The sequence below is a fragment of the Antedon mediterranea genome, chromosome 11 (genome assembly GCF_964355755.1).
Source record: "Antedon mediterranea chromosome 11, ecAntMedi1.1, whole genome shotgun sequence".
NCBI classification, from domain to species: domain Eukaryota; kingdom Metazoa; phylum Echinodermata; class Crinoidea; order Comatulida; family Antedonidae; genus Antedon; species Antedon mediterranea.
The window spans coordinates 19,449,375-19,465,140 of NC_092680.1; the positions used below are offsets into that span (position 1 = coordinate 19,449,375).

The 15,766-nt window shown below is 34.7% G+C and overlaps 1 protein-coding gene and 1 pseudogene across 2 annotated transcripts in view; both read right to left on the reverse strand.

Moving 5' to 3' along the window:
* The window catches only part of LOC140062408 (GREB1-like protein), a 64,263-nt gene that overhangs the window by 1,541 nt on the left and 46,956 nt on the right, over positions 1-15,766 (reverse strand). For both annotated transcript variants that reach the window (XM_072108616.1, XM_072108617.1), the window contains exons 10-29: positions 13,624-13,814; positions 12,693-12,828; positions 11,964-12,092; positions 11,235-11,369; positions 10,351-10,548; positions 9,790-9,973; positions 8,791-8,965; positions 8,320-8,450; positions 7,670-8,009; positions 7,237-7,349; positions 6,243-6,831; positions 5,398-5,598; positions 4,790-5,042; positions 4,379-4,500; positions 3,779-3,940; positions 3,364-3,568; positions 2,667-2,835; positions 2,082-2,282; positions 1,230-1,597; positions 146-277 (exon numbers count right to left, since the gene is read on the reverse strand). In XM_072108616.1, coding sequence (XP_071964717.1) covers positions 146-277; positions 1,230-1,597; positions 2,082-2,282; positions 2,667-2,835; positions 3,364-3,568; positions 3,779-3,940; positions 4,379-4,500; positions 4,790-5,042; positions 5,398-5,598; positions 6,243-6,831; positions 7,237-7,349; positions 7,670-8,009; positions 8,320-8,450; positions 8,791-8,965; positions 9,790-9,973; positions 10,351-10,548; positions 11,235-11,369; positions 11,964-12,092; positions 12,693-12,828; positions 13,624-13,814 — 4,134 coding nt within the window. The remainder of the gene's footprint in view (positions 1-145; positions 278-1,229; positions 1,598-2,081; positions 2,283-2,666; positions 2,836-3,363; positions 3,569-3,778; positions 3,941-4,378; positions 4,501-4,789; positions 5,043-5,397; positions 5,599-6,242; positions 6,832-7,236; positions 7,350-7,669; positions 8,010-8,319; positions 8,451-8,790; positions 8,966-9,789; positions 9,974-10,350; positions 10,549-11,234; positions 11,370-11,963; positions 12,093-12,692; positions 12,829-13,623; positions 13,815-15,766) is intronic.
* LOC140063279 (5S ribosomal RNA) lies at positions 11,667-11,788 on the reverse strand (annotated as a pseudogene).

The window sequence follows — 15,766 nt, forward strand, 5'->3', positions numbered from 1 at the left end:
GGTGGTTAACCACAAAAGAGAAACAATCATTATAAAGTATTTTCTAGCTTTACAGATGTGTAAATGCACTTTTTTTAAGCTAAAATAATGTGTATTGCAAAGCTGTATACGTTTTTACTAAAGATATTGTAGTTTTTTATCCTACCATTTATAAACTTGAACTGTTTTAGGAACTCTGGTGTAACGTATGAACTACACATGTACAGGAGAAGTCCACTGTATTCAATGCCTGCCGACATCTCAACTGAAGCAGCATTCCGAGAGCTCACATAGTGTACTGTGAGTTAGAAAATATCAAATTAGCATTGTACAAATCCACATGGTTTTATCAGGGAGGAGCGAGATTCACTCTTCCCTGACATATCAGTAAGTAAAATCAGGAATTAATCTATATATATATATTATTCAAGGCTCACTCAATCCATGGTTCTGGTGGTAGAATGAGTAATCTCAAGGCTCACTCAATCCATGGTTCTGGTGGTAGAATGAGTAATCTCAAGGCTCACTCAATCCATGGTTCTGGTGGTAGAATGAGTAATCTCAAGGCTCACTCAATCCACGGTTCTGGTGGTAGAATGAGTAATCTCAAGGCTCACTCAATCCATGGTTCTGGTGGTAGAATGAGTAATCTCAAGGCTCACTCAATCCATGGTTCTGGTGGTAGAATGAGTAATCTCAAGGCTCACTCAATCCATGGTTCTGGTGGTAGAATGAGTAATCTCAAGGCTCACTCAATCCATGGTTCTGGTGGTAGAATGAGTAATCTCAAGGCTCACTCAATCCATGGTTCTGGTGGTAGAATGAGTAATCTCAAGGCTCACTCAATCCATGGTTCTGGTGGTAGAATGAGTAATCTCAAGGCTCACTCAATCCATGGTTCTGGTGGTAGAATGAGTAATCTCAAGGCTCACTCAATCCATGGTTCTGGTGGTAGAATGAGTAATCTCAAGGCTCACTCAATCCATGGTTCTGGTGGTAGAATGAGTAATCTCAAGGCTCACTCAATCCATGGTTCTGGTGGTAGAATGAGTAATCTCAAGGCTCACTCAATCCATGGTTCTGGTGGTAGAATGAGTAATCTCGGCTAAACATTATAAACCATATTCCAGTGTACACATCTGGTTCATGGACACTTTAAAGAACCTACAGTAGTTGTCTTGGGGCCTCAGAAGAACTTAACTACATAAAATTAAGTACATTAATAGTACCAAACTAAGATCATAATGTACCTGCAATTGATGATCCTAGATTATGGTAGCAATCAACACAGAGCACAGGATTGTCAGGATTCCTGACAGACAGTGAGAATAACCTCTCAGCACTAGCATCCTTAAGGAACCTCTCCAGCAGAAGCTGCGGATGCATGGTCAGAGGAATCAACTCCTCACTATCTGGCGTGCATACAAAGTTCTTGACAGATATGAGACGGTTTAACTTGTAGTTGTGAGGGAGAGCCGAGACCTTTGGAGTTGGAATGGCATTCTTTATCTTGGAAGTTGGCAGATGTTTAATAAGGACACTGATGTGATTGAAGCAACATGAGGCAAGCCCAGAGCTGCCAATCTGCATGTTGAAATCAATGTCATGATCAAAATACCTGTTGATTTATAAAAAAAAAGGTAGCTCTATAAATTCTATTAAAAATGTATTGTCCTCTAAAAACATGAAAAATTAAGATAAATAAAATCAGACCATTTTGAACTTTTGACTACTGTAAAAAAAAATTACTTCACTTATAAAAAGACAAAAGAAACAGTTAATTTTAACAAAAACCATTGTCTGAGAGACAAAATTTAAGTATTTTTTGCTTTAATTTACATTTTTTCAGGTAAATAATTTTTTTTTTCGACCCAATTTTTGGTCAAAGTGAATAACTATTTAGGTGACATTAAAATGGCATATTAAAAAAAAAAAAATGTGAAAAAAAAATTTTAGGGGGACAATATTTTTAAATTGGAGTAGGTTTGTCACCAATCTGCAATATCTGATGAAAATAGTTGTTTTTTTCAGGCAATTAGTTGATAATGAACTATGGCAGTTAAGATGTTTTTTTAAGCACCATGCAATCGTATTTTATCTACCTGTTCTGGTCATACTGCAAACCATGTGTTAGGTCAACATTGATAAACACCATGTTATCTAGATGTCTGTTTGAAAATGGTTCTTGCAGAGGCTCTTGTAACCAGCGGGTGTTCCACTCTCGTACACCTAACATCCCAAATCTGTGGATCTTGGGCGTGGATTCAATATGCTGTAGCACACTACGTAAAGACGACAACGTTCTGTAGATAAAAGTTAAATAGAAAGTTTCAATACAATATAGTGTATTATAGAACACCTAACAATATTCCTGTCATTTGATTAGACGATTGTGGGCCATACAGCGTGCAATAGTACGCACTATTAATTGTGTACCATTACACATTAATTATTTGTATTGTTAGCTCAGGTTAAAAAAATGGCATGAGTAACACAAGAATGTTTGAAGCACTGTCTACACTATCAAACTAGTGTGATATACCCAAATATGGTAGTGATATGACATCATCATGTCCATATATGGGCACATCACATTTTTTGTCGCATAACGTTTGATAGTGTAGACAGAGCTTAATACGCGTGTAAAGCATAGAATAGGAGATAGACAGAGCTTAATACACACTCACTCTTCTTGTGAATCAAATAACTTATGAGCATGCCATGTGACACATGTATCCTCCATGATGGATATGAAAGGCCACACGTCCTGTCTCCGTACACCGACTGACTCCTGTCGTGACATTTCCAACTGTAAATTGTAGTATGCTAACTCTTTAATGAAAAACTTGGCGGCACCTAAAATGAGTAATTAATTTGTTATTCCTTTTTTTTTTGGTCTTGTGTGGATTAGTCCCACTTTCAGAGGAGAAATATAAAATACCCTCCCTTTTCACCAAGCAGGTTTTTATTCCTTTATCTTAATTTTATAAAAAAATAATACTGTATTTGATAGAATATGAATGTGTGTTACCATAATTAATTTTATATCATACAAATCAAGAACAAACAAAAAACAGGGATAGCCCTCAAAATCCCTGGAAATTTACATATTGAGGGTGTCTACTAAAGTAAATTTCATATAAACATTATGTAGTGGTAACCAAAATAACTTTGAGAAATCCTCTTTTATCATATTTTCTCATTTGGCCAATAATTTATTTTTAAAAGCTTTTAAACTTATTTCCTCAAAGATTCTATGAAATTCTATGTCTAGTGCATGATCAATGAAATATTTGAAGAGGGGAGGCAGACAGAATATTCATGCTGTATTCTAAAAACATATTTTAAAAGAAAAATGTGTAGAATTGAAAATGTGGTACACACCTGGTCCTGCCTCATTTGCAAATGCAGGTAGCACAAGTATAATGTTGTTTGGCCAATGCTTTTCGTATGACAATACATCTTTTTGTTTGCACACCAGTACTTGTAGATAGGAGGCACCGTCCATAGCATGAACCAGGTTCACCATTGCTTGCTCTGGCCTTGCAAATGACGGTGTGAATATTGGAGTCTTTATCATATTACCACTCTGAAAAATAAATGAAGTTCTGTCTTGACACTGTATTATTACAAAACAGTTTCAAATAAGGATATATTTGTTAACATAGATGAATAAATTCCAACTAAGTAAGTGTCGAACAAAAAAACAACCGTTGACAGTTTTTATGTCGTTGCTTAATATTGCAAATGGTCTTGTTTGTTTGTATAATTAATAAATAAATAATTAAAAAATGAATACCTTATCATTGATGGTTGGTAGTCTCATACTCTGAAGTCGTCTTGTTTGTTCATTGAACACAAAGTGTTTCACTTGCTGTGGTGGGATGATAAACTGCATTTCAAAATCGTCTGTAAAAGCACTTGATTTGAAATTAAACACATGTGACTTTGTGTCCCTCACCTACAGAAACAATATCAACATTTAAATGTTTGTGTGAACTGAATGGCTATATCATATCTGTAACGCCTTTCATTGGATAACCACTAATGAAATTCAGTTGTATTTTTTTGTATTTTACACAAAAAAAAGGTATGAATTAGGGTTTAAATCAATTGAAATCTTTATATGTAATGTAGAGAAGGAAGTTGACAAAAAGTTACAATTTTGATTTGCAAGACAATGTGGTCTCCAAGAACCATCATGGAGGAAAAGTATATAGCTTCAGTTAAATTAATTGATTTAAAAGCAACATAAACATAGCCTAGGATTGTCTTAGGCCCATGTTTTTTGACAAACAATGACCTGTCGGTTTTTTCTGACAATGACTTCAGGTGGTCAAATATCTGTCAAGAATATGATTAGCTGCTTTCTAGCAATAAATATGTAATGACACTTTACCTCAGTTGACGAAGCATCTACGTGTTGCTGGCATTTCTCACATCGGTGAAATGCATTGTGGGCACTGTATTTTGTCAGCATGGTGCATGAGGTTTTGATTTCCTTGCTAACTGACTCATCATCTGAAATAAAGCAAATTAAAATAAAACATCTCATCTATGTTACCCATGTTTCTATACAGTCAATGAAAAACATTAGTTGTTATAGGTGATGTGTAAATAAAAAACGATGTAATCTTCTGATGGCAATTTGTTATTTATTTATACTGGGTAACCTCTTCAGTGGAAGTGGTGGTAGTTCTGCACCAAGATATCTTATTATAGTAATAGAATGAATCAGTACATAACACTTTGTTTAACATATTATTATTAATTACTGTAAAGAATTGAATCTTTTGAATAAACAGCGTACCAACAAACTGAACATGTTTACTCCACACTGGACTATGTCCCTTTAATTGTCCAGCATGTAGTCGTCGGTCAAATGGCATCTGAAAGAGTTTCTCAAACTCTGGCCATCTTTCTGGTATTGTGTCTACATTGGTGGTCTGTCCTGCAGACTCTTCATTTATCTCTTCTTGATCTACAACCTCTACTTCTTGTAACCTTACTAGCATTCGAGACAGAACCCTTGCAAAATGTATGTAAACTCCAGTTTTGCCAACCTGAAAAGACAACCACAAAAGTTATTCAAAATTAATTATTTTACTTAAAACTTATGAAAGATCCTGGTAGAGTAAATTCAATTTATTCTGGATTTTCCGAAAACAGACAATAACACATACACATGCTAGACCCCAAAGGGTCCAACAGCGAACTCAATTGCTTTCGATGCAAATGCAAATCCATTAAATACAGGGAATAAGATTATATTTAGTTACCGCACTAAATCCACAATCGAGTGTTTTGATCATTGACAAGTCGGCAATGTATTAAATACACTTGATCAAATCAAACTTGACAACTGTATTAGCAATATGATAGAAAGCAAACCAATATTAAATCAAAATGTACTCATACCTGTGGTGCACCATAAAGTAATAGGTGTCTAGGGCGAAATTTACTTTTCGGTTCTGATTCATAATAGTGGGGGTTAGGCTCCGTCCACAGCCTGCAGTAGGCACTCTTTGCTTCTGGTGTGTCAGAGCCTAAAAATGGCCTAACATTATTTATCCATGTTGTGTCAGCAGAGGGCAGTATTGTTGATATTAAAGGCATAGTCTAGAACAAATTTAGGGAAATAAAAAATGATGAGATATATTATTTTCACACTGCTGCTCTAGCCATGAGGACTACTCATTCATAAGCTAAAGCAAGCAGCAGTTATAGTATCTTTGTAAACTCGACTATAATTTATAGATCTCAGCTGCTGGACCCAAAAAACACCTGGGAAAAATAGTCTGAGGGCTCACAGTTGAATGATTTTGGATTCTTCAACTGACTGGAAAGAATTTTACAGAAGTCATGTTGTCTCTAGAGGGTATTCAGTTGCATGCCAACAGGTTGAGGTCACACACACACACACACAGCACATTAAAGTTGAACATTGACCATTTTTAAATGGGCATGTGAATCATAATTAAAGAACTAACTTTGGTTTGTATGTATTTTTGCAATTAAAGGACATTTTTTAAATAATTAATCATAAATATATCTGAAGAAAGAACAATGATTAATTTTAAAATGTTGAGCAGCGTTTTTTGTACAAAATATTTCTTGTTTAAAACTATATTGCTATGTGGAAATAATGAGATGAAATGTTTTTAACACTGTAGCCAACCCCTACTAAGGGGACTTATGTATTAAGGAGATACTTTGTCCCAAGAAGGTCTCCTTAATAAGATTGTACTGTAATTAAAACTTACCGTTCTCTTTATAAGTTTTTTATACACTGTCTTAGAAACAACTACAATTGGTAGCTTATGAGAGTTCTTATTTTCTGCTTCTTCATGACTACAATCTCTTCCTACTTCTCTAGATTCCTCAGACTCTGGTTTTCTACTGAAACTAGGTACAGGGCTGGTGGCAGACGACACACAGTTTGTCGGTGCAGCGTCCGAGCTTTCTATTTCCTGACTGAAACTGTGAGGACTCTTACTTCTGCTGGGAGATGGCATTTGGTTTATTGTAGTGGAATGTGGAATATCATTATGTGGAACTTTTCCCGGTGTGCGTACGGTCGTGTCAGCCGGTTTAATTTGATTGCTGCCCTCAACGCTGGAATCTTCCTGGATGGACTCGATAGGAATTGAAGGAGGTGTTGCAATATCATAATCGATAGTGCCTTCATCATCGTCCTCTTCATCTTCTTCATCACTGTCTTCAGGTGTGGTTACGACCTCTTTCAAAAGGTCAGCGCTAACATAGCGACTGGCCAATCCAATTTCTTCTTCTAGGCTAGCCTGATTTAATTGGCCATGATTGACCAGCCTAAGGTCAATATAGCGAACAGATCTGCAACAAGAAATATGTATAGAAAATAATGGATTGCTTTTTCCAAAATAGTAAGGATTTTACAAACTTTGTTGAAAACCAGTATTGGAATTTTTGTTTGTAGTGCAAGACAACAGTCTAAAGGCTTATTTAAATTACTAATTACTATTTTAGCTACAATTTTGAAACAGTGGCACGCTCCTAATAGAAAAATTATTACATTTGTCTTCTGAGAGCCTAGAGTGAATTAACTAAGTATATTGAAGGTACAATCAACCATTTCAGAAAATCTCCCAAAATTATGAATTACCATCAAACACACCTTCAGACTTTTCAGAACACTAGATCAGCACAAAGATGTCTGGTAATAAAGTTGACTGTACATTAATTTCAATTGCAAACACTTTCGAAACATCATTTTCTTACCGTGGGTATTTTTCTCCACATGTATGTTTACCACTGACAACCATTATACAAGGTAGTCCCTCCAGGTCACTGTAGGTTTGTGGTTTCCAGCTACTTCCTGCACCCTTTCTGGCCTAACAAAATAAATAGTAGAATTCAGTAACATGCAAGCACACTCTAAGGTAACTTGGGGGGCTCAATAACTAGGAATCTTTGGTTGCAACAAGATCAGTTCCACGCCTCCTAAACGCTTGAATGAATTTTGAATGGCCTCTTGGCTTCTTCAAACAGACACAGCGCTGGAAAATATGCACATAGTACAGTCCTGTAACCAATATGAATTTGTCACAGCCAATCATAAGATCAAAGGACTGTTAAGAGTTCCTATCTTGTCAAAGCAAGCTAAGCATCCTGTTCTTAAACAATATTTCAAAAATCTAAAACATAGACAAACCTGCAGACGTTTCAGAAAGTAGTTATCTAGAATGATCTCCTGGTCACCGCTGCACAACAGAATATCCAGACGATACTGAAGACCCATCTTATCACGAACTGTCCGTAATTTATCATGCGCTAAAATGGCCAATTGCGGTGATTGAATACGAAGAATAATAGAAGGACCTGTCCCACACGTGCTGTGCATTGGCTCAGTTACGACGTCTTGCACCATTTTTAACGTTGTCGCAGTAGATGAGGTGCTCACACTTGGAATACCCGATAACGCCATGAAAGCAGCAGAATATTGCCGAATTAGGAGGTATGTACGGACCACACAACTGTGCAACTTTGGATATCTGACGATAAAATATAATTTTTTGTTTATTCAAATTGCAGTTTTTAATAATGCCACACTAAAGTAAAAAATAAAGTTAGATAAATCAAGATAACTATTATAAGTAAAAGTAAGTATTAATAAGCTCTCTGGATTCTAGGTCATAGGTCGTTTCAAGTTGAAAGAAAAGTAGGATCCTTTACTCTATATTGACTTCAGTCGCTTCTAATTAATGACATGAGGTTAAAATGAAGCTAGAAAATATTTTAAATTACTACAATCCGCCTAGCCGACATTAAGCTATCAAAATGGTTAATTTTTTATCCTGTTACCTTCTAAGAAGTTCATCTGATACAGTTTCGAAGCATTCGTCTGTTTGTATATGAGGAGTAACATTACTCCACTCTAGCGTTGATTTCAATTGTTCCAAGCCAAAGTATGTCAATTCACTATCAACACCAGCCTGTCATAAAAGATGAAAAATGAATGAAGATTTGTAGGATTTATTCAAATTTTAATTCTCTTATTATTATTATTTTGGATATAAAATATAAATTGAAAAATAAACCTAAAAAAAGAAAATCTAGTCAGAATCTACATCAAAGCCTTTAATAAATAAAGTTGTTTATTTTTTTATTTATTTATTACCATCTTTAATGAGGGTGACCTGAACTGATTATTAAGGCCCTCGAAAAAACATACAAGTACAAACATATCCAATATAGATATTCAAAACAAATACATAACAAGTATATAACATTAGGAAATACCATTAATTAATGCTACTACATAGCTACTCTTACCTGTACTGTAGACGTTGGCATACAGATTTCATTTTGTGGACTTATCATAGACCTTACTGTCTGCAGGTTGTATGGTGTATGGCTGACCAGTAACATTAACACATTCTGTGCGTCTCTGATTTCATTGCAATGTAAAAAGTTATTTGAGGATGCGGTGTTAGGTCCATGTTGAACCCTGTTATAAAACAAAATAATATATGCTGCTGATGATTTAACCGCTACAAAGTAGCTTTGAGTTTGGGACCAAAGTTGTTTGTTGACTTTAATGTATTTGGACTTGGTTAATACATTGAGATATTAGGGAGTATTTGATTTACGACAACCAACAACCTAACTAGGTCAGTTCAATTGATGTGTTGTCTGTTGTGTCTGAAACTAGAAACTATCAAAACTGTGTAGAGGCCAGGAAACATGTCCCAATATCCCCACACGCACACAATGAATTAACATGACATGTTAGTCATTGGTCATCGCAAATCAAAAGGTCCCTATTCTTCCTATTACAGAGTAGAAACAGGATCTGATCAATTAACAAAACAAAGTATCTATAAATTATTATGAATGCACTTTGTGTATGTAGATTGGTAGGCATAGATGCAACACTATGGATGATGAATGCCCAGAGCGGCCACGAGCCCTAAAATGCACAGTGCATTGGTGTTTAAGCACTCTATGTTGCTCAGTTTCTGAATGCTTACTTTATTTAATAATAATAATAGTTAGTTCTTATAATATCACATATAAGCAAGCTCTCAATGGGCTGCACATTATTAACCCGGTCATTTTTTGGATCATAATCATAATGCAACTGGTAATCAGAGCAAAGTTGGGCCTTGATCTAACAGCTACCCATTTTATACACCTGGGTGAGAGAGAGAGGCAAATGCAAGTAAAGTGTCTTGCCTAAGGATACAAGCAATGCGGCGAGAGTTGGATTCGAACCACGATCAGTAATCCAACACACTGCGCCACACGCCCTTACCCTTATTCAATGTTTACCTGTGTGCGTACTGGTGTGCCTGGTCATGTACAATCACAAACAAAGTGTACGGAGATTCTTTAACGCGTTTTACTAATGCTTCAAATCGTTCTTTCATAGCTGCTGTAGCATCACACTTTATTACAAACTTTTCTGCTAATTTATTCGTAACATTACTTCCAAGGTCAAGATCTGATAACAAATCTATGTAAAAGAAACACAAAATGATAATAATATAATTGAATAAAATCATGCCATCATTTCTTTTAAAAGATATAATTGTTAATTAATGATTTATACAGTCGCAATATAGCAAATTTGCATATTTCAAACCATTCAAATTTATTAACCATAAATTCATCTCTACTGGTATTATATGTATATACGCAGGTAACGGTTGTGGATTTTGAATTAAATTGTATTTACTTAGATAGGAGATTTATTTTAATTTTAAGGGTAAGTGTTTCTCTTAGCCTAAGTGTGAATGGTGAATACTGCCACTGTTATGTTTTCGTATATGTTGGTAGGCAATAATATTTTTAATCTTTAGGAAGATAAATAACTAATCTTTATAAACTCACTTGATTGAACCAAACTCCTTGTGACTTGATGGTAAAGTACATTTGAGGCTGGTAAGATAACATGTAGCTCAACCTGAGTGAAGCGACCGAGGTCCAGGGCCATCTGGTCCGAATCGGCTATTGCACATACTTGGGACAGGATTCTCATGGCCACTGCAATCTGCACTGGTGTTAGGGGCTCAGACTGTGTTCCACAATCTGTCAACAAATGACAAATGAGATATTTATTATTTTTATTATTTATTCAGGCAAAAGATACATTTGATTTCATGATACATCATACTGTACTAAATCGTGTAAAATAGAGAATGTATCAATCAATCACAGAACTAAAAGTAATACAGAGAAACCAGACTCTGAATACCAGAAATTTGCTGAAACTGTAAACTTTAAGGTTTCATTGTTCATTAATTACTAGGATTAGCCCTGGTATAGAGTTTAGACAGTTGATTGTACCTCTGTATGAGCAAATCGCCAGTAGGAATTCTTCAGACAGTTTGTAGCATAAAGCTCTGTGTACTAGTTTGACATAAAAGTGTTATGTGCTCAAATATGGTAGTGATATGACTAAATATGGTAGTGATTGACTAAATATGGTAGTGTTATATATGGGCACATCACATTTTTTATTTGCATAAAGTTCATACAATGCTGAACAACCAAATTTTATTTCCTTTTGGAAAAACATGGTGTACCGCATATCTAACTTTACTAGTGTTTATTTGCCATAACATGACATCATGTCCATACATTTTTTGTCGCATAAAGTTTGATAGTAAAGACAAAACCAAACTGTATTTCCTTTTGGAAACACATAGTGTACCACAAACCTATCTTTACTAGTGTGTATTCGCCATGCAAACATTTAAACAATATCAATTCACCTTTATTATTTGAACTAATCATGTTAGAGGCTAATGAGGTATCCACTCTACAAAGCTTGTCACCATTATATGGTAGCAATACTTTGTCTTGTCTTGCTGCAAACTTCCCCAACAGAACATCCAAATCTTCGGAAGCTAAAAACAAATAAGTACAGTAATAATTACCTCAGCCAGAATGATGATGAAGATGTGGTCGATCGTGTATTTTTTTGTATTTTTTTTTTTGTATTTTGTATTAATATTTGTCCTCAGTGAGGAAATTCGGATTAGGCCCTCCACGGACCCACGGCAGCCAGCAGTGCAGCGCCTACCAGATTAGGCAATGAGAGTAAAGCATCTTGCCTAAGGATGCAATTAGTATGGTACAGATAACCTCGAACCCATGCCTATCACATGCTAGTCCGATATTACCATTACACCATCACTCTCCAGTATATACAGCACCCTGCCACGATTTCTAGACGGTCTCCCATCCAGAACGCAACCGGGCCCAACGTTGCTTAACTTCGGTGATCTGACGAGAACCGGTGTTTCAACGCAGTATGGCCGTATATATGTGTGCATATGTCTGTTTGCTTCTTTCTATGTCTAGGATTACTCAAAAAGTTGTTGCTCGATTTTCAAAGATTTTAAAGGATAGTTTCAGATTTGTATGGGAAAATATCATTACATTTTCAAATGAGGTTTATGCAACATATAAATACATTTAGTAGGAACCAGTTTACTTACCTATATTGTTCTTTTTAAAGTGATTAGTGAGCAGTTGTATTTTTCCTGTAATAATTTCATAACTTATCTCTTTAAATGTTTCATTAACTGTTAAGCGTGCCTCAACCAAAGCCCGCGTTTGCCTTGTACCTAAAACAAAAACATAATTCTATTATAAGCTTACATTGCATTTTTCAGAGTACTTAATACAGTATCCAGATTCTTTTCTTTTGAGGCGAGCGAGTGCCATCACTAAATACAAATGGCACACCTACAACATCCCTGAATGTATTGAGGAGCACAATTTGTAGCACACCTATAATTTTAAAAAGATAAGGCCTGCAGTTTTTAACCAATGGTAGAACATCTTTAGTTATTTTTTTGTTTTAAATTTGTTGATGTTTTTTTTTTTACTGTACATTTTGTCTTAACTTTTTATCTTTAATGTTTTAATTTTTTTTTATTTTTCTGCATTTCATATATTGTTATATCCAATCACAATTAATTGATTGCAATAGAAGAATATGAATTTTTAATTGATTCAGATAGTCGAGAAATATTGTGATGGTATCATATGTATACTGTATATTTTAAATCAATATTTTTGATCTTCACAAAATACCACTATACAAATATGCCATTACTATTCAACGTTAAGGTAGTAGGCTCTACTGTGCTCTTGTCATATTTGTTTAACTGTGCATTACACTGCATTGTGCACTTATTTTGACAATATTTTCTTTCACTAACCTGATACAACAATACAAAACTCTGTTCCTCTCATTCGAGAAACGTGAATTATTAATGTGAATAGAGGGCGCTGTCTTGATAATGAAGGCTTCTGTAACAACTTAAGAATATCCGCTATTCCGTCTGCTATGCCAGTCTACAATATTACACAAGTAAACTTTGTTATTAATCAATACAATACAAGCACATTAACAAGTACTGTTATGAAGATATGTCAATCTCTATGTAGCTAACTAACACTTAGGCATGTTCAGACCTTACAGAGTTATCTTTTTTATATTGTGCGCATCGTAAAACTCCCTAGGTATGTACCACAATAAATTAGCAGAAGCCACTTCTTACGACACTGACCATTTGTTCGTTCATGGAATTATATTCGTTACGACAACTCAATGTACAAGATTAGTGTACTCACTAAACGCTTAATCAAAAGTATTAACACTTTTCTATTACAAAGCTAAATATGAGTGGAAGGGCCTCTGTGTGGAAGGCGTTTGGGTGGAAGGTCTCCTGGTGGAAGGCGTCTGGGTGTGGAAGGGCCTCTGGGTGGAAGGGCGTTTGGGTGGAAGGGCCTCTGGGTGGAAGGGCCTCTGGGTAGAAGGACCTCTGGGTAGAAGGACCTCTGGTTGGAAGGACCTCTGGTCTGAACATACGCTTAGTTAATCATGGTTAGAAATGTGCATATGGAGGAATCTTATACTTAAGTGGTTAAGATGCCAGAGCCAGAATATGGTAGAAATAAAATAATCATTTTTTATAGAATTTCTTCATATTAAACGATTCTTGGTTCAAATCTCATTCTCTCAGATTTCCTTACCTTTACCGTTTATATAAATATAATACATTTTTCATTATATCAATGGGCAGTTTTCATGCCTGTCAAATTATAGGCCGTATTGGTTATATATTGAAATGCAAAGACAAGACTTACTTGAGCGACATGTACAGCAACTCGTCCACTAGATCCGGTAACTGCAAGTTTTGCAAGAAGTGGTAATTGCAACGGCGCCACTGTGGTGAATTGTGGGATATTATGTTGGTTGTTGAGATCCTTAATGACTGTTTCCTGTCTTGCCTTCAACAACGCAAGTTCAAACTCTTCACAGCTTAGAGGTTCATCTCCTAATAATAAAAAACATAGGGCTGTTAACCAGTGATGTAGCTATGTACTTGGGTAGAATGCCTCTGGGTAGAAGGGCCTCTGGGTGGAAGGGCGTTTGGGTGGAAGGGCCTCTGGGTAAAAGGGCCTCTGGGTGGAAGGGCCTCTGGGTGGAAGGGCCTCTGGGTGGAATACCTCTGGGTGGAAGGGCCTCTTGCTGGAATGCTTCTGGGTGGAATGCTTCTGGGAGAAAAGGCTTCTGGGTAGAAGGGCCTCTGGGTAGAAGGGCCTCTGGGTGGAAAGGGCTCTGGGTGGAAGGGCCTCTAGGTGGAATACCTCTGGGTGGAATACCTCTGGGTGGAAGGGCCTCTTGGTGGAATGCCTCTGGGTGGAAGGGCCTCTGGGAGAAAGGCCCTCTGGGTGAAAAAAATTACAAAATAAATGGTCAAATTCAACCAAACCAGCCAATGTGCATAACTATTATGCAACTTTAAAATGGCATATTAGAAAAAAAATGTTTCAAGAATTATTTTATTACATAGTAGATGTTTTTAATGATTAAATTATTACAGCTACAGCTATCCTTGGCAAACCAATCTAATTATGTATTTTTATATACATTTTATTCATTGAAATGCTACTAAGAAATTAGACTACATCAAAGTCAATAATTAACAATAATTCTACAAAGTTCTTTTACGGCAAATAAGTTTTTGAAAATTGAATGAAATGATTATCTTTTTTGGGCAACATCTGACATTTGGAGAAAAAAAAGTATAATACTATTTGTCAATTCAGTAAATGAATGTTTTTTAAAATGTTTTATTTTTCATCATCTAAATGTCAAACATTTAATTTGTTATAAATGTCAAAACATAAAAAGAATTCTTTGAGAATAATTCAAATGCAAGTAGAATTACATTAAGACCTGCGACAATATGCGGTGCATCAAGAGGTGACATTAACTACTACGCATTTATTTACAGGACACATTTTTAAAGTTCAAAATGATTTAATTCCAAGATATTATGTTGCTTCAAATGTTAAAGGGGAAACTCAGGGTTCACAATGACTATTAAGTATAAAATATAATCATTTTTGGCCATACTGATGACAACATTTTTTTGTGTAAAATGTTTGTGTTTTTAGAAACTACAATAGTGTTAATATTAAAGGAGAAGAAATTTATCAAAATGGATTGTTTTTCTATACATTTTTTCTAGAAATAATGACATGTACTAAAGAAATTTCTGTATGAATTTAAAACGGTTATTGGGTAAAAAGGCAATATTCAATAATAATTTTGAACAATTTTAAAATTACTATTAATTTATTCATTAATTGAATAATTAAAAAAAATTTGTTTAGCATACTTAAAATTAAACCGTGACTTGTATTAACAAAAAAAAAAGTAAATTAGTTTCAAATAAATTTAAAATTAGATATATCACAATATGAAAATATACGTATAATTAATTCATTAAATGACAAAAAAATTAAATTAAAAAGCAATTTAATATTAAACAATAACAATTTTGAACATTTTAATTTATTCATTAATTTAAAAATGTTTGCAATTTCATTTTTTAATTATATAACTTTTTTTTATATATTTGTTTAAATTTAATTTTAGCATGTACTTAAAATTATTGAGCAAGTTAAATATTAAATAATTTTAAATGTTTTAAAAAGTCAAAATAAGGCATATTATATTATCTCGCTGATAAACTTAAAAATTTGTATTTTCCTTTAAATTTCCTATTAAGATATAATATAATTCTAAAGTAGACAAGTAGTAGAAGTAGTAATGCAGTCAACATATAAATAATGTACAACATGTGTGCTCAGAATCTTTCCTTAATCAAAGCAATTTTTCTTAACATAAATAATAAATGATATTATGAAACTTATCTGTGGTAACATAATTATAAAAAAATGTATTTATAATGTAATTCATACAAATTTAATGCTGGTA